The following is an 18,354-nucleotide window of genomic DNA, read 5'->3' on the forward strand; positions in this document are numbered from 1 at the left end:
TGAAGTATCTGAAAATTTCTCTTCACCTCCTCTTTTTATACATTCTGAGTGCTTATGTCTGACAGTAGCCTATAGGTAGCGATTCTGCTGTGTCCGAGAACAGTTTCTCACTCCATCGATATTCACATTGTGTCTCATCACTTCAGTTGCTTTTTGTTTGCCTGTTTGGCTTCACAAAGATGCATAAGAAATCTAAGCTTCTGCCAGCTCTTCTAAAATCACACTGACCTTCCCTGAAGCAGCAAATGCAGCCTTTAAATTCTTTGGCCTAACTGGTACGTCAGAGGCATAATGAAAGTAGATACACCTAGACATGCCATATGAAACATTCACTAGTTTTGCAGTGGTGAATTTCAACACACCATAGGACTGTATTAGTTATTGCTTGAAAGTGTTTCTGGTGGTTTTTCTGTGAGAGATTATTAAATACAAAGATATACGTTCCTGGTTTGCCTTCCTAAACACAATTATATGATATAAACAAAGCATAAAGTTTTTATTAAAATGTTATTTTTATTGTGTAATCAGGCACAATGGCATGAAAAATATTAAATGATTAGTGCTTTTTCATGTCTTGTCACTGTAATCGGTTACCATGGGATTACCTTCAGAATTAGGAACTATGCTGTATGGATAGGCAAAGGTAGCCTGCTCAGTGGATGCCACAATGAATTTCATATATACAGTTGTAATTTTTGTTGCTATGTTATAAACTAAATGTAATGTACAAATTAAAAACGTAATAAATCACAATAAAGGAAGTATTTATATGCTGCATTGAGGACCAAGATACTGGAGGAGGCCCCTATGTATTACAAGATGTATAAGAGAGTTATTTTCCATTAGGACAGAAACTGAAATGCTTTAATTGGCCCGGTTTCCTTCTCTTAACTGTCATAATTCTTGTTGCCATCAGGTTCCAGGCGGAAGCTAATTTGATGGATGTTTTGGAAATGTGAACAATTTAGTGTAGATCTTTTTGTCCCGCTTCCTCTTAGGTTTTCTTGTTGCATTCTAGTCAGAAATTTTTGTGCTTTGAAATTTCTGCAGCCCAGCAGGATCTCCGTATTATCTGTTTGAATTATGTTTTCGGTTACTTTCTTTTTTTTACTATCCATTTATTTTGTGTTTTTTGGGAGACTTATCTATTCAAGGGTTTCTGTAGTGAGGAATTTACTTGCATTTGTACTCTGGGGTGGTACGAAAGATTTCTTCTCATCTTGAGTATAGGAAATTTCGGGGGTTTTTTTTCCTTTCTTTTTGAAATTCCAAAAAAGAATTGAGTTTGGAGAGTGATTCAGGTTTTGGCATGTTGAATATCTTTGGGTTTTTTTTCAACCTGAACAAAACATAACACAAAATAATGTTAGTAGGTAGAATCCCTAGATTCACTGGATTTGTTCATAATTCTGAATCTACAGGCTACCTGTTTTCACAGAGTAGTTGATGTCATTCACAGAAAATACTTAGTCCCATTTTATGGAGGACCTAATTAAAAGGAGTAGTAAGCCAGTAGTATTATGGAAAAGAAATATTTACACTATTATATGTAACCGAATTGGTTACAAGCCAACTGATATACAAACTCTCCTTACAGGTATCCATCTCCAACATATACCTGGCTCAGAATCATGGCTTCTGTATAATGAAGTGATGCAGTTTTTAGCAGTGTAGTTTACATGATATTGCAGTAATGGTAACTCATCTGATGGAGTTAGTGATGCACATCTGAGCCAAAAAATCCACCTCCAAAGAAGAATCAAAGAAAACGGTGAAATGATCTATCTTCTAGGATTGGCATTCGCAGAACAAGTCTTTTTTGGCTATGAAATTAACAGCAAAAATACTCAATAAATTGTCATCTTTCATTATTATTTTTTGAGGCACTCAGAAGGGTTGCACTCTGATCCTCCCTGGATTTCTGAGCAGTATACAAATATGCCCATATTCCATTGATTCTTTGGACATAGGAAGGGAGAGGTAGGAGGTAGCTATGTGATTCTGACTCAAACTTTTCCATGCCCCAGAGCTGAACCAGTGTTCTACATAATGGCAGTTTTCTACTTAAACACCACCGAAAAAAACAAATGTCGGAGAAGTCTGGAAAAAGTGTTTAACAGCAAGAAGGAGTCCACATTATACAAATAAGAGTTTGATTGGAAAGCATGTGCCTTGTGTCTGTGTGAGAGTAATGTTTATTACTTCTATTCACTGCAGACATATATTGTATATTGAGCTAGTGTCTCTAAAAGATATCTAGAATAGCTATCGAATGAGTTAAGATTTCATCCTAGTCCCTTTGTGGCCACATAAGGAGAGAGATACAGGGACAACTGAGAATGTGGATGCAGACAAACAAAGGATTGCTTTGATCAGTAAAAGAAGTAGCAATCTATGATTCTGAGGTATGTTTGTTGCTCTTCAGTTGTAGGTTACTACCCATATATTGATTTCCTTTAAAAATCATTGCATTGCTTGAACACCTCGTGAATGCAATACATGAAGATAGTTAATCTGAAAGAGTAATTCATTATATGTATATATATGTAAAGTAAGTATAAAAAAATTGGATGGATTTTAACAGAATTGGGTGATAGGAGGCTGTGTTAACCATCTGGGAAGCAGCAGCAGATCTGATCTTTTGAACTGTAAAAACAGAGTAAATTGTATTTAAGGGCTCAAACCAAGAATTTTTGCTATAAACTGGGACTTTTGTAAATCACTTTTCTGATGGGATGTGATTTCAGAAAGAATTAAAAGTTTTCTGTGGGAATATATAAAGGGAGAAATGAAGTATGTATATTTTTTGCAAGAAAAATTTGAAAGTGTTGAAAAATGTATTCAAATATTACGGGTTTTGTAGATAGTTAGTGTAATCTGAGCTTGTCTGAGAATCCATGCAACAGAGGTAGAGAACTGAGATGCCATAGTTACAACTTCAGTTATACATTTCTCCAAGTTCCATTTCTTCTGTCTTGTATACTCATTAACTGCTCTATTTTCACTGCTATTATATACTCTAGGCCCTAAGGCCCTACTTCTCATCTCGGTTCTTTGAGCAATGTGCTTTCCTGACTCTGTGTGTTGTAGGAAGAAGGTGGAGAGCAGGCGTAGGTCTAATGTGCAGCAGAATGTTTCCTTATACCCACCCTCAGCAGACGAGGCAGAGAGAGGTCTGCAGCACAACTTTCATTCAAGGGAATGAATGGGAGCACCCGATAGACATAAATACAGCCAGAAACAACAGCTCTGAGATCTGTGGACTTTGGCATTCATCTGAGTGGGCGTTCTTATCTTCACTCTCTGCTCATGGGGTTATGTGCTGAATCTATGTAACTTCGAAGATTCATACGCCTTTCCCAGCCCTGTGTGATTGGAATCTACTTTGAGACAATTTATGCTCAGACCTCCGCTACAGGCCAGATGCTTTATCGTGAACTGGTCTGGTGCAGCAGCACTGTGTTTAGTGCTTATCTGGTTTGTGGCACCAGCTATGCCCATTTTCTTTTCCGGCATTCAATCCACTGCAGCTTTCTCTTCCTGTGCTAGTCACTGGCTCGTAGTCATTCTCAGGGCCCTGTCTGGATATCAGGAGTGAAGACATTGTATGGCAAAAAGAAATCAGAACAGTAAAGTTGGATATTTGGAAGGCAAAATACAGACCATTGTGTCTACTTCTGCAATGCTTTGTCCTTTTCATTTTGTCCTTGTGCTTGTCTCCACTGTTCATCTTTCCTTTTAGAAACACCAGCAGCTACCAAGGACATCCATGGAAACATGTTAGTGCCTGGAAATAGATGAATAGTTTTTCCTGCGCCTCCTTTGCTGGGAGGCTACATGAGGCTTCAATGCTTGAAACTCTGTCCTCATACACTGAGCATCAGTGTTTCAATCTTTGCCCCAAGAGCTTCAAAACCCGTATGTATCTCTGGGAGTAGCCTGGAAAATATAGGCAGTAAGAGTGAACTTGAAGTCCTTTTCCTGCTGTGAGTCAAAACGGGCTGTGTATGAAGTACTTGATTTCAGAAGAGCTCTAGACCTGTTCTGCATGCATCTATCACTCTCCTTGATTTAGTCGAAATTGAGCATAGCCTGGCAATTAATGCTTTAATATTTTCTTTCAAAATTGCTTTCCTGGAAACTTAGCAAGGTCAATAAGCTATGAGATAAGTTGGAAGTACCTGAAATCAGTTTATCAAATCATAGTTTAATCCAGAGGCAAGAGTTAAACTGCTTTTTATAAGCAGATGATTAATAAATACAAGTCTGTGTACCTGTAGGTTCATTGATCCCAAATTTGAACTGTTAACCTTCCCTCTTATCTCTGAAGATATAATAACTACATGTGGATTTGGGTCAGATTTTCTGCCATTTTGACAGAAAACCAACAGTTGACCTTGGCTAGAGCAGAGTTGCCACTTGATGCAATTGATATGTTTGGAATTACAAGTGCTACCCACTTTACATGATGCATATGTTATATTTACCATAACAAATGTAGGAAAAAATTTCTTAGCCATTATGTTTAAGTTTATGAAGGTTCTGTATATCATATTATTCTCAGTGAAGCAATGATTCAAGCAAGCACAGAGGAACATCTGGAATGCGTCTGGTGGTGGAGTTTTCTACTGTGACTTTATCATGTTGCTTCTGTAAGAATGCAGGAAAATAATAGCTGAGACAAGTTTGTTGAATAAACTACTAAAATCCCAGATGTGAACATGTGCTTTGCATTTTTATTGATCAAAATAATGCTGTTGTGGGTATAAATTTCCATTTTACAACTCTGTCTTTTCCAGAAATCTCCCTTCAAGTTATTGTAAATATTTTTGTGGATGAAAGAAGAAGCTAAACCTCTAGGTTACTGTTCCCTATTTGGATGCAGTATTCATTTTGTGAAGGGGGATTTAGAATCTTTAGCCTATAGTAGGAAAAAAAATTTCCTAAAATGCTAACTAGAATTCTTAGAAAGGCAGAGTCTTAATGTTTCTTCATATTTACCTTATGGCTGCACTATGTAAAAGTCTCATCTTTTATCACTAGATACTAGATGCTAGGTACTAGAAGGTTTGGGTACAAAGGAACCCTAAGGGCATCTTGACAAAAATATTAAAAATTAGCAGTAAGCACTGCAGTGAGAAATCAAATGCAGATATACAGTGAAATAAAGGTGTTCTCTTGGTGTTAAGTTAAAGCATTAGTCTTAGCATAAAGCAAGTGATGATCTGGCCAGTTTTCTGGATCTTTTAAATGATTGTATGACAAGATAGAGCTAACTTCTGTTCTGCATTTGCTTTGGGCTTGAAAATCACCTTGAATGGTCATATTCTTAGAGGAAGGCATTCAGGGCTTAAAAGATATGGCCCATGTGCAAGAGTCAGTGTGATGAAGAATTGTAAAGGCAGGCAATTTTATCAGCAAGTTGGATTAGGAACTCGGGCAGAACTCAAAGGGGAAACTGATTCTGTGACAAATTCCTATTTTGAGAGCAAAATGATTGTTAGCATATGAGCATAAGTATTGATATAATAAAAGCGTATACTAACTAGGAAAAAGTGCTTCTAGGAATTATTTTATGCAGTGGTAAAACCACTGAAAAACATTGGAGTTTTGTGTCATTCAGGTATGTTCAGAAAGATTCCGTGCATCATTTCTGTGTGTTCAGCAAAATTTATGTTAATTGATAGTTCCTACAATAAATTTGTAATAATAACTCTTGAGAAATTCTATGTAACATTTAAATTAGTTTTAAAAAGGGGTGGAATCCTTGAAATATTTTATCTTCTGTGTATCAGAGGTTCTTAAATTGTTTTATGTGCCAGAGATTTTAGTTACCAAACCCCTTCTAGACTATAGGGTAATTTGAAGTTGTTTAGTGTCGCAGAGAGCAGAGGTGCAAAGCCTAAGCTTCAGAAATAACAAGCAGTCGAGTTGGTATAATCTCTTCTGATGATTCTAGTGACTGATCCATGTATGTACTGCAGGGGAAGATGGAAAAAGCCATTCCCTGTCAATATGACCAGGAGAATCCCTCCTGACAGCACACACAATGATTAGTCTAATCCTGAGTCTGCAAAAAGCCATCTAAAGTAAAGAATTCTCTCTGTTGTTGTATGAGCGCTGACCCCATGTAGTCCATCCTACCCAGTGTCTTGTCTCCAGATGTGGGCAGTCTGTGTTTGGAGTCAAGGACAAAGTTGAGGACACCTTGTCCACATAAAAGACAGCAGGAGGCATAGTGCTGACGTTACAGTATTTTGTAAATATTCTATTGTAGTATGTAAACTGTTCCACTATATTGTGATCAAATATACTGCTTGGGATTTTCTGAAGCATACAAGTGAATTAGAATTCCAACTGCTGTAAGTAATCAATAGGATTAGTGCTGGTGATTCCTGCAGGTTCTTTGGAAAAAGTCACTCATACACCAATTGTAAGATTCTCATTTATACTTTTTAGTTGTGTACTTTTTGAGTAACCACTGAAGTGGATAAATATTTGCAGAGTCAGGGACCTAGATAGTAAATACTTAGAAGTAAGAGACCGATCACTTGATTCTTCTGAAAAAATATAGCTAGTAATTACAACTTTCTAGAAATAATAACAGTTAACAGATATGAGGTGGTGAAGTCTCATAACTGACATGACCACAACAGAATAGTCTTGCAAGCTTTGTCTTCTTAATAATGTAAATCCCAGTAAATGAAATGAAAGTTGCACCTCTATGTAAGCTTTTAGTTGAAAATAGGTAGTTCTTCAGCAGGGATAAAATCTGAAGTAACGCGATGGCCATTGCAATATAGTATCTTGCTCTAACAATTATTATTTCTTTAAATATAACTTTGGTTTTAGTGGTAATAATATATTTGTTAAATTACTAGTAAATATTAAATTTTTGTAAAATATAAGTAAAAATGAAAAATATTTTGCAACTGTTGTTATAGGTGCTAAACTCTGAGCTTAAGCTTGAATCTGTAGCGTCATCTTGCTTTAGCATAAACAAGATCTTAAGTGCTTGAAAATGTGTGTGCCTTTCCCAGAAAATCCCACTAGCTTTTTTAGCTTTTGGGGTGCTCAGAACACCCTGAATTTCTTGGTGGTTTGATATCATACCTTTTCACTTTTTGTATCAGCCTGAATTTCTAAATCAAACTGGAAGAATCTTATACATGCAAGATGACTGTAAATCTACTTTTGACGTCCATGCATGAAAAGATATCAGGAATTCAAGATGAGGGTTTTGAGATTCTCGTATAGGCATTTGAATAAAGTGACAAGACCTAAAGATATATTCAGTATCTTTCACAAAGGGAAAAGAACTCTAGAGAGCATTTTTGAAAATATGACGACTGGATAAGGTATCTTAAAGAATTTGAACATTTTAAAAAATGTCCAGACCCAGATTAAGAGCAGTGAGCTCTTAAATTTTGTTCTTCCTGTGTTTAACATATACAGTAACCTTTTGCTTGACTTACAAATTTTGTTTTGTTTGTCAACTGTGCAGCACTGCCGCCACGGAATTTGTGTGAGCAGAGAAATGGAGGCGCGTCCTGTAGATGGAGAATGGGGACCATGGGGACCTTACAGCTCTTGTTCAAGAACTTGTGGAGGTGGAATCAAGAGCACCACCAGGCTGTGTAATAGACCGGAGTATGTTTTGTATTGTGGTTTACGTTAGTGCATAACGAAGATATTATGACATAATAGATTGGTTCAAAACAAAATGAAAGTATTGTGGGTTCCACAAATTAATTCGAAGCACCAATAAAAAAAAAATGCTTGTTTCAGCCATGTTTGAAAAGAGAGATAAGTCTACAGACTCTAATACGCTGAGAACTTTTAGATTACTCTTGTCTCCACTGCATCATTCATGCTTATAGATATTTCTAAAGGCTTATTTTGGTAGGGTCTTTTTTTCTAGCTTTATGCTAAATCCTGATGGTTTCTTTAAACTTTGAAATGCTTTCTTTGGAGTAAAAACTGCAAAGAGAAATAGATATATTCCCTGGTCATCTTTTTAGTGAAACACTTGGTTTGCTTTGATTTAAGGCTTTTTCACATCACCACCACTAGTAATGCCCACAAGGAACACTAGTTACAGCAGAGCCATTTACAACTTACCTTTATAATGAGAAACTTCCATTGACTGAATAATTCAATGTAGATTTTATTCTCTGTAATAAAAGACAATGAGAACTTTACTCTTAAGTTTTCCAGAAGCAAAACCATAGCTCCAGCCTGGGTAGTTTCAGGATTTATCTAGGAAGTCATGCCATCTTGATACTATCAGTGGGATAAATGAACCTCAATCAAACAACCCCATGTTATTTTATTTTCTCTGATGAGTAAGAGGCAGTAGACTAGATTCCCATTAGATATGCCTCTGTCAGTCTGTAGTAACTGATAGTATCAATATGCCATTCATTTTTACTTTCTTTTTCTTCCCCCAAAACCTGCTAATACTGAAGTATTGCATAGTAGGGTTTATAACAGTTAGGAAACGTACTTTAGACTTCACAGTAAGTGGGCGCTTCTCCACAATTTTCCCTTCTTAGTTCTTTTGATCCCCAAACTAAAACCAATATTAGGACTACAGAAAAGAGTGTGTCAGCTCTTAACTCTGTCTCCTTTCTTTGTCACTCTGTAAAATATTAATTTCAAATAATGGAGGGAGGTGCTGCTTCTGTAAAAATAGGTCTATAATCCCAGTTAAGTTGATGAAAGCGTTAAAGTTAGTAATGCTTTTTCCCAGGCAAAATAATTATGAGTGCAAGAGAAATAAAATGTAATAGACATTAATAAATACCAGTAGCTTGATTACCAACTTCTTCGGAAGTAGTGCTTTACGTGGATTTATTTTCTTCATGTGGGTATAAATGTATGCACAGTGCAATAGAAGACAGAAGCGTGTGTGGGAAAGTCAGTAAAAGATGGCTGAATGCTGTGTGAGGTTTTCAATTTCAGATCAGTGCTCAAGCCACTTTTCATGCAAAGCAGCCATTTTAGAAACGGAGTGTGTTTTACATTTACCTGTTTTTGTTAGACCAAGAAATGGAGGAAAGTACTGTGTTGGCCGCAGAATGAAATTTCGATCATGTAATACTGATTCATGTCCAAAAGGCAAAAAAGATTTCCGGGAGCAACAGTGCTCTGAATTTGACGGCAAACACTTTAACATCAACGGTCTTACGTCTGCTGTTCGCTGGCTTCCAAAATACAGTGGCAGTAAGTAATTATACATTTTTTCAATTAATGAAATAAAAAATGTTACTTTAATTAATGTTTTAAAACAGACAAGAAACCTGTTGGATTTTCTTTCCAGTTTCTATGAAAGATCGCTGTAAACTTTTTTGCCGAGTTTCTGGAACAACTTCCTACTATCAGCTGAAGGACAGAGTTGCTGATGGTACTCCCTGTGGAGCAGAAACCAATGACCTTTGTGTTCAAGGCTTATGCAGGGTATTTAAACTTATTAATTATTAAAATCAATTTTAACAGATGGCGAAGTAGATATTAAATATTCCTCAAAATAACCATTACTGAAAGAATGTAAAGCAAGTTGTCTTGAATTTACTTAAGTTAATTTTAATCTGTACCAAATTAAAGATCTGGAAATGGAGGCAATTAAGTGAAGAACATACAGTTGATTCTGAAGACCTGCAGTCTTTCCTCATTAAGCCTGATATGTGGGAGAGTTAATATTGTCCAAGTGAGCAGAGAGAAGCAGATCCAAAATTGGCATAAAGGGAGGAAAGAAGCATGCTGTGTGTTTATTGCTGTCATATTTCTGCTATCAAAGAAGTAAAAAAGTAGAAAATGCAAAGGTAGCTAGATTATGTATTATTTCACTGCAGAATCAGGAGGATCTGACCCTTGAAAGGGAACATTTCAGTGTTCTTTGCTTAATAGCAATTATGGAAGTGCCACAATGTTCTGTTGTGAGAAGCAAGCTGATACGTTATAAAAATGCAAGACCCTTTTTGTCAAGCCCAAGTTGTTTTGCTGATTACAGTGTAACTGAGTAAATTCAGGATGAGGAGAAAATGGAGCCTTTTTTATAGTGTTGAATCCAGAGAAAAGAGGAAATGCCAGAGAATTTTCCTGTTTATCATAATTTAAAGAAAAAAAGGAAGTTTAGAGATACATAAACAAAAATTGTGCTTACTCTAGTTTAACCAGCATAGTCTACATGTATTCCTTTGCTTATTTTGTAGTAATGACAGACTTAAAAGGAATTGATGGCTGTGTACACGTATATACTGCTTTTAGGATTCCAGGACTTTTTAATGTAAATATAACTTAAAATGTATACACTGTGTTGATATTTTTCTACAAAATCTTGACATACTGTTATGTATTCTTATACAGTTCTTGGCATAGTGTGTTAGATTGTATGTTGTTAGTACAACAGCACTACTGTGTTTTACCCTTACGTCACAGCACCCAAAACCATAGAACGCTTTTCATGAATTGCCAAGAAAGACCAGATAGATACAGTAAATAAGAATATTTTTGGGGAGTGGGAAGCTTGCATTGTTTGGTTTCATTGTTTTCCGTTGGGCTAAATGACACAGGGCTATTGTTTGGGTTTTCTTTTTTGTAGCAAGCAGGCTGTGATCACATTTTGAATTCCAAGGCAAAGAGAGACAAATGTGGAATCTGTGGTGGTGATAATTCTTCATGTAAGACTCTTGCAGGTACTTTCAACAGTGCTCGTTATGGTATGTTTGTTTGTTTTGGGTTTTTTGGGGGTTTGGTTTGTTGGTTTGTTTGTTTTGGTTCGGTTTGGTTTTTTTTAAAATCTTAATGTATATTTCAGTATGGCTTAGAAAGTCTTTTATATTTGAGGAAGTGGCATTTCAGTGTATGTTCTTTAGGGCCTCTTCCAACACCAAATATCTCTGATTTTCAGTCACCTGTGCGGTCTCAAGGGTGCAGAGGCAAACACTGTGACACCGTGACCCATTCAAGGGGGACAAAAAAAATCAATCTGCTCTAAGATCATAACAAAAGGAATCAATAAAAGATACGATTAGGGTAAAAAGTACTTTAAAAGAAAGAATGCTTCTTCCTTTGCATTCTCTCATCTGAAACTATGTAGCTGAACAACTTACTCCAACATCTCCTTTTGGTTGTGTAAAGAGATAGCAAGAAGTCTGTGGTGTGAGCAGCTGATGAGGTTTCTGTGTTCCTATAGAGAAAAAGACAGCCTGTGAAGTGTGAGCCTTCTCTTGCCAGAGAACATGGGCAGCAACATTTATGTTCTTTCCTCTTCGTTAGCATGTAGTGACTGAAAAACTCCTGAATAACTCTGGTAATTTCTATTTCTTTGATTTAGTTTCTCTAAAAGAGCTACTGATAGTTCTATATGTAGTCCTTTCTGGGAAGCATGGAGAGACTATTGTATGTCAGTAATTACAGCGTAGAACAGAAGGGCGGAAGTCTCCAGGTTAATATCAGATTCCCAAAGGCTTCTTCATGCTGCTTCACTGGTTGAAAGAGACCACAGGTGAAGTGAAAATTATACCTGGAGAGCTGCCAAATAGGATCTTCAGAGAACAGAGGAGTTGCTGGTCAAAAAGGGAAGTATGCCCAGTATCCTGTTTGATTTTTTTTTTTCCTAGCAGAGGCCTTGTGACAAGCAAAAAGTACCAAAAAACTTAAAAGGTGGGACACAGCTACCCTTCCCATACCAATTACTCGTAACTTTTTTTGCATGTGTCTGTCCTGAGGTGTTGGAAGACAACACAATCAACTACTTTTATTAGAGATTGGATTTCTGAACATGCGGTCAAAACACTGCAGGAAAAGAATGTATTGTTTTGGTAATTCTGAGTAAAGGACTGTTGGTGTTCTTTTCCACCACTCTGAAAGCTCTTTTTGCTTATCGGTAGCACATGAATTATATCACAAATACATATGATACAAGTGACCCTTACACTGAAACTGCCATTTACACAAGCGTGGTTGACACTTTCACTCTGCTGTTTATCAGCTCTGTGTCGTCATAGACTTATTTGCTCCTAACTGAATGAAGCTGGAGCAAAAAGGCCTTTTTGGAATGAGGAGATTCTTAATTTGTTATTTTGGTTTTAGACTTAGTTGAATGATTTAAATTATGTGTGAATTCTTGGAATTATAGCATTGAAAAGACGATACTGGAGTATACTACTGGACAGTATGCAAAACATTTGGGATTATTACTCAGCTGTGCTCAGGTAGGAATGCAGCAATGCAAACAAGAGGTTGTAGCTAGCTGATCACTAAAACTTCAGTGTCTGTGGGAGGCCTATGACATACCTAGGCTAATGACTGAAAAACACCGTCTGGGGAAACATTGTTTTCCAAAGAGTTATTAGTTATACATCACAAGATAAGTATGCCAAAATCTGTACGCTTGGTGGTCATCTTTTAACTTCACCTTGTCCCCTTCCATGCTGACACGAGCCATGTTACTAAGGCAGAATCTGGAATTATGCAGTTGCACCCTGTGGTGTGTCCTTGTATTCATACAGTTATAATGTTGTTGTTAAGTGTTTAAATAGTAGTGAAACAATCATCAGAAATTCATTACAATGGAATACTAACTTCCTTAGCTCCCAATTTAGGAAATGGTAATCTAATTATGTACACATCATTATTACGGTGGCTATTATTGTTGCATCAAACAAGAGTTTGATCAAACCTGAGGATTTCCTGGAAAATGGTCATTCTCAGTGCCTTAGTATATGATCTAGTCTCCCGTGTACCCTTGACAACATGCTGTGCAGTTTTGTTTATAGTTTCCTCCCATATTTTGTCTTCTTTCATTCTATTACCACAAGGTCTTCAGTGTGTGAGGTCAGGGGCTTTTTTGAGTGTTTTGGTTTTCTTCCCAGTATACTGGAGGACTGACCAAACGCTGTGTATTTATCCAGAGCAAGCAGCCTGTCAATTTGCAATTGCAGTGCTGCCCCCAGCTGGTAAATGTGATGGACCTGTGATTAGATTAAATATTCATTTAAATGCATGGCATAGTTTTAATAGATTAAAAGCACTGGGAAGTTAATGAATTATGAAATTGAAAAGGATATTGCCATTTAAACTTTTACCCACAAAGGTGAGTCAACTGACAAGTTAAATCACAGCAAGACTGCTAAACACATCAAAATAAGCGGAAAAGCTATCAAAGATTATATTAGTGCTTCAGATTGCACATTTGTGTTTTTATTTGTTTCCAGTTTTCCTTAAACATAAAAATCCTTTTGAATTTGTAATTAACATCTGTGAGAAACAGCTTTGAAAACAGAATTTTAATGAGTTATGAAAATAAAAGTTCAGTTCGACTGATTAAAAAACAAAACAAAACAAAAACCATCAATAAAGAAATTTAATATGCATGAAGATATTCACATTTCATTCCTAAAACATGAGGGCATTCAGCAATGGTTGTCACTGGTGCACTGTAGGGTTTTGTGACTAAAACTTGTTAAATGTATGTTCATGTTTACTAGTATTTGACTATTTTTGTATATAATAAATTTGTGAATAATTACATTGCAGGTTACAATGTTGTAGTAAATATTCCCAAAGGAGCAACAAACATTGATATTCAGCAGCACAGCTACTCAGGGAAACCAGAAGATGACAACTACCTTGGTAAAAGCCTCCTGTGTATACATTGATGGATAGTTTTTGTGTTTTTGCCAGAGGTCTGCTCTAGACATATATTGTCAGAAGTCTTAAATAGTCTTCAGAGCAAATATCTAATTACACTGTATCATCATTTGTTGGACTCTGTAGATATTAGTTTCAGGAAAAATGTGTAAGATGCTGTTAGGTTTCTAATTCTTAAACACGTGTGTTCATTTGTCAGAGAGTAAGAATTGTAGCACGCTGCATCATTTCGTCAATTTTTGACTTTGTTGTGGCAATGTTATTTAAAACTCCACAAGTGAACTCAGGAATAATGCAGGTATTTGTGGTTTTAAGTCTTGAAGGCATACACTTTGTTTATAAATGAAGCAGTCTGGCCTTCAGCAAACTTAGCAGTTGTCTCACATTTCTCTTTTTCTATCATGTCTGAGTATAAAGATCACATGTTGATAGATTTGCAAGCGTGTGAGAGGAAAAAAGAATTCACAAGCAGATTGTACCAAAAATCTTGGTTGTTCTATTTCACAGTACTTACGTTGTATCGGAAGTGCCTAAGAGAATATTGGCACATATTTTCCATTTGTCCTTCCGTTACCATCCTCCTCAGCAAACTTCAGAGTATTCAAAATGTTTTCCTTGCCACCTGTTGCCCTGTCATTGCACATGCATCTCGCAGGACACAGAAACAACCCTCACGCCCTGACACTAGCTACCATTTCAAATGTAGTAATGCCTGAATAGCCTGCTTTTACTAAGAATTTTACTTTATTTTTAAACTTAATTCTTAACTTGTTATTAATCTTAATTATTATAATGAATTGGTTATATTAAGTTATTGTTAGAAATGCTTAATAATTTACTTTATTTTTATTGTAAAATTTACTTTTAAAAGCCACTTCACCTGAAGTAGGTCTAGCAAATAAAAGATTGTGGGCTCTAGAACAGGCCAGAAATATAGATAATAATCGTTTCCTTCTACAGTAGCAGAACCTAATCAAATGTAAAAGGGATGAGTCCAGTCAACCTTTCAGCAGAACAAATATTATTAAAGTTGTGTTGTTAATGCAGAGAAAATCCCTGGCAACTGCTCAGTTGAAAGTTACTGATGGTTGGGATTGTATTTATGCATTAGAAATTGTTTGCTATAACTTTAAAGTGTTACACGTGGACTAAAATAAAGAGAAGTGTTGATGAGAAGATATATTATTAAGAACTTTTATTGATAGAACCTTTTAATTAAATAGATGCTTTATTTCCAATATTTTATTTTACTTATAGCTTTATCTGATATTCATGGAAATTTTATCTTGAACGGAAATTTTGTTGTAAGCATGTCAAAAAGAGAAATCAATATACAAGGAGCCATTTTTGAGTACAGTGGTTCAAACAATTCGATAGAACGAATTAACAGCACTGATAGAATCGAAGAAGAGCTAACCTTACAGGTGCATGTTTACTTTTTTCATAAGTTTGAAAATTTGCTACATGATCATTATGTTCATAATTTTATGTTCAAATTCACTGAAAAACAGCTATCATTTTATCTCAATTAAGGTTTTGTGTGTAGGGAATTTATACAACCCTGATGTGCGTTATTCATTCAATATCCCAATAGAAGACAGAAGTGATCTGTTTACGTGGGATCCTTATGGGCCCTGGCAAGAGTGCAGCAGGATGTGCCAAGGTACTGTGAATTCTTTTGTCACCAAAACCAAAGACCTGATGGCATTTAGGAAGGCGGTAGTCTTAACTACTCAGATTTTTTCACCCCTACTTGTAAGGTAGAAACTCAGCACTCTCAGTAAACTTCAGATACAAAGAGCCTTTAAGGGCAGAATGGCTTCTGATTTTGATTTGCTATTTTCAGTATTTATGCAATGCAATTCTGTATTCAAAACTACATTTGTGTTCCTTTCTTTTGTAGCCACAGGAGTGGTTTATAAAAAAAAAGTTGAATTGAGTCTAAAGCATCCTTAGAAAGCAGTATTGTGTATCTACTGATATGTATTAGGCTTCCATTATCATATTTCCAGGTGGTCACTGACTGATTTGTCTAGTATCTCTTATATATATTTCTTTGTTGTCTTTGGTTATCTGCTACTTGGGGTGAAACTATTTTCAGTTATTTTTACATTTTTTTAAAATTTTGTTATTCTATAGGCCATTCCAGTGTAGAAATAAAACCACAATATGTATGAACTGTATATATAAAGTGTATGTACACAGAATTTTGACAGATACTCCCATTAGCAAGTGCTAGAAATGCCTGAGCTTGAGGTAGGTGATTGTGTTTCTTCTGGTTTTGAGTCAGGCTGTAGACATGCTCACATGCTAGAAAAGCAGCACATCTGTCAAGTGTGATACTTCTTCCCGCACTCCAGATCTTTTAGGTGCCTTGTGATTAAATTTTCTGCTTCCTTAAAGAAAAAGATCACACCCTCTAAGTTAACACAGAGGCTTGGTAATTTGCTAATTAGCAAAGGAGAAGACGTGATGCAACTGGAATACTTTGCCTGAGGATTCAATGGACTGTTGCTCTTTTGCAGTTTTCTGGAAGCTGATATCCTTGTGAGGTCACTGTAGTACAGCTGGGAGGTGGCAGGGGTGACTGGAACAAGGTTGTTCTCCACCTGGAATGTAGTCAGCTGCACAAAGCAGCATGTTTGTACAGACTCTGCTGTATACAAAGATTAGTGTTAGCGGGGTATCTCAGTTAAATTCCTAAGTGATGAATGGAATCCATTAGTGTAGAAAGGCACTCTTATTTTAGCCATTTATTCCCTTTTTCTTGGTTCCTTTTCAAGGTATTCGAAGAAGAAGAATGACATGCATACGTAAAAGTGATCATGTGGTAGTGTCTGATCAAAGATGTGAACTTATACCCACTGTATCTGACGTCTTTGAGGAGTGTAATACAGAATGCGAATTAAGGTAAAAAGAGGTTCCTACTGATGGAGCCATCGTGGTCTTACCTGTTGTTGTGCATAGATTGAAGCAAAATAATTCAGATTGCTTTAACCTCTGTCCCTGCACCCCTCTCTACCTCCCTCACCCCTCCTGTCTCTCCGTCCTTTCCTCAAATCTATTGGTATGATGGGTTTACAGCTCTGAATCTAAGTAGAACTAGCGTACCTACCTGATTTTTATTGGTAAAGTACAAAGTCTTTTGTTAGGATTGTGCATCTGTTCTATATATCCTGGCGCAAAACCTTGTATTGCCAGGCAGAATACATATTTCACCAGAATGGTACCCACAACTGGAACTAATTTGAAACAGACTCGTGTTTTTGCACTCCAAGAAAGCCCATGCCAAAGTGCTCAGAGGATGAACAGTTAGAATTATAGCTTACATTTTTCAAAGTCACCTAGGAGATTAAGGCAAAAGAGCCTTTAAATTTAAAAAGATGTTTTTAAGCCTATGAGTCAAATTCTTTTACATTCCTTTGAAAATTCCAGTCATGCAATAGATTTTACAGTTTTATCTGTTCCTTAAAATGTGTATCTATATTTACATGGCAATTTCTGGTACATTTTCTGGGTGCTTTATTCACGTACAGTTTATCCTTGTAGGTGGCACAACGTTGGCAAAAGTGACTGCACGTCGAAGTGTGGCCCAGGGTATCGGTCTATAGAGATCCACTGCATGAAGTACTCTATTTCAAAAGGACTCATTGCTCCAGTGGATGACAAGTACTGCGCTGATCAGCAGAAACCACCAACCAGAGAGCCCTGCCATGGTGACTGTATGTTAACAAGTTGGCACTACACAGAATGGTCAGAGGTACAAATTCAAAACCTTATAATTGTACCATTATAGTTCTGATTAGCATTCATATAAAATTATTTTCTGTATCAATTTTTTTTTAGTTTAAGTAGCTAAAAGAAAATAATGTTTGACAAATGTAGAGTTGTAGGAGGAGCAAATACCAATCTTTGTATTTCAGCAACTTCCTCATATTTTTGTAAGAAAATGTAGCTATATTGTTTGCAGCTTGGTTTTGGAAGTCATCAGAGAAGATCTGGTGACTAAAGGCATATGTTTTATTTACAGTCTTAATAATGAGAGTATTTTGGAGAAAAGGAATAAGTAAAATTTCAGCTTTAATCTTCATTAAAGTGTTTTATCTTGGAACTACTAAACAAAGTGCCAAATTTATCTCACGTGAACATATTGGCAGTCTCTGGATTAAATGTAGGATACATTTGTCTAACACAATCATTAATGTCTTTTGCCTTTAAGACTGATAATGTATTTTGACCTGGTTTTATCATGTCATATTTCCTGTTTCATAATATTGTCTATACACTGCAGTGTTCCAGGAGCTGTGAAAGAGGTGTCAGAACCAGAGAAGCTTTTTGTATGAACAATTTGGGTCGTCATCTTCCTGACGGAGAATGCCAGGAGCTTCCAAGAGTTGTAACACAGAGTTGCAATGAATTCTTATGTCCAAGCTGGTCTGTTAGTGAGTGGAGCGAGGTAATGAACCATGTAAAACTTAAGATGCCTTTGGTCCTGGTCATTAATATTAAAAAAAGCTGCTTTAAGTGTTTGGGGTTTTTGTTCTGGCTATTTTGTGGTGCATGATAATAAAAATTCTGAAGTCCTAGGATCTGGCTGATATACACCCCAGATGTACAAGTGGCATGAGAACTTCTAGAATTTATTTTCTCTGAAATTTTGTTACATTAAAATGAGGTAGTGAAGCTACTTAAAGTAAA

General features: G+C 36.3%; 1 protein-coding gene across 4 annotated transcripts in view; it reads left to right on the forward strand.

The window, feature by feature from the left end:
• The window catches only part of ADAMTS20 (ADAM metallopeptidase with thrombospondin type 1 motif 20), a 100,207-nt gene that overhangs the window by 39,662 nt on the left and 42,191 nt on the right, over window positions 1-18,354 (forward strand). For 3 of the 4 annotated variants that reach the window (XM_075080969.1, XM_075080971.1, XM_075080972.1), the window contains 10 exons: window positions 7,505-7,650; window positions 9,044-9,225; window positions 9,323-9,459; window positions 10,604-10,721; window positions 13,543-13,638; window positions 14,914-15,080; window positions 15,190-15,319; window positions 16,440-16,566; window positions 17,206-17,416; window positions 17,948-18,112. In XM_075080969.1, coding sequence (XP_074937070.1) covers window positions 7,505-7,650; window positions 9,044-9,225; window positions 9,323-9,459; window positions 10,604-10,721; window positions 13,543-13,638; window positions 14,914-15,080; window positions 15,190-15,319; window positions 16,440-16,566; window positions 17,206-17,416; window positions 17,948-18,112 — 1,479 coding nt within the window. The remainder of the gene's footprint in view (window positions 1-7,504; window positions 7,651-9,043; window positions 9,226-9,322; window positions 9,460-10,603; window positions 10,722-13,542; window positions 13,639-14,913; window positions 15,081-15,189; window positions 15,320-16,439; window positions 16,567-17,205; window positions 17,417-17,947; window positions 18,113-18,354) is intronic. The other variant, XM_075080970.1, reaches the window with a different exon arrangement.

The sequence above is a fragment of the Phalacrocorax aristotelis genome, chromosome 1 (genome assembly GCF_949628215.1).
Source record: "Phalacrocorax aristotelis chromosome 1, bGulAri2.1, whole genome shotgun sequence".
NCBI lineage: Eukaryota > Metazoa > Chordata > Aves > Suliformes > Phalacrocoracidae > Phalacrocorax > Phalacrocorax aristotelis.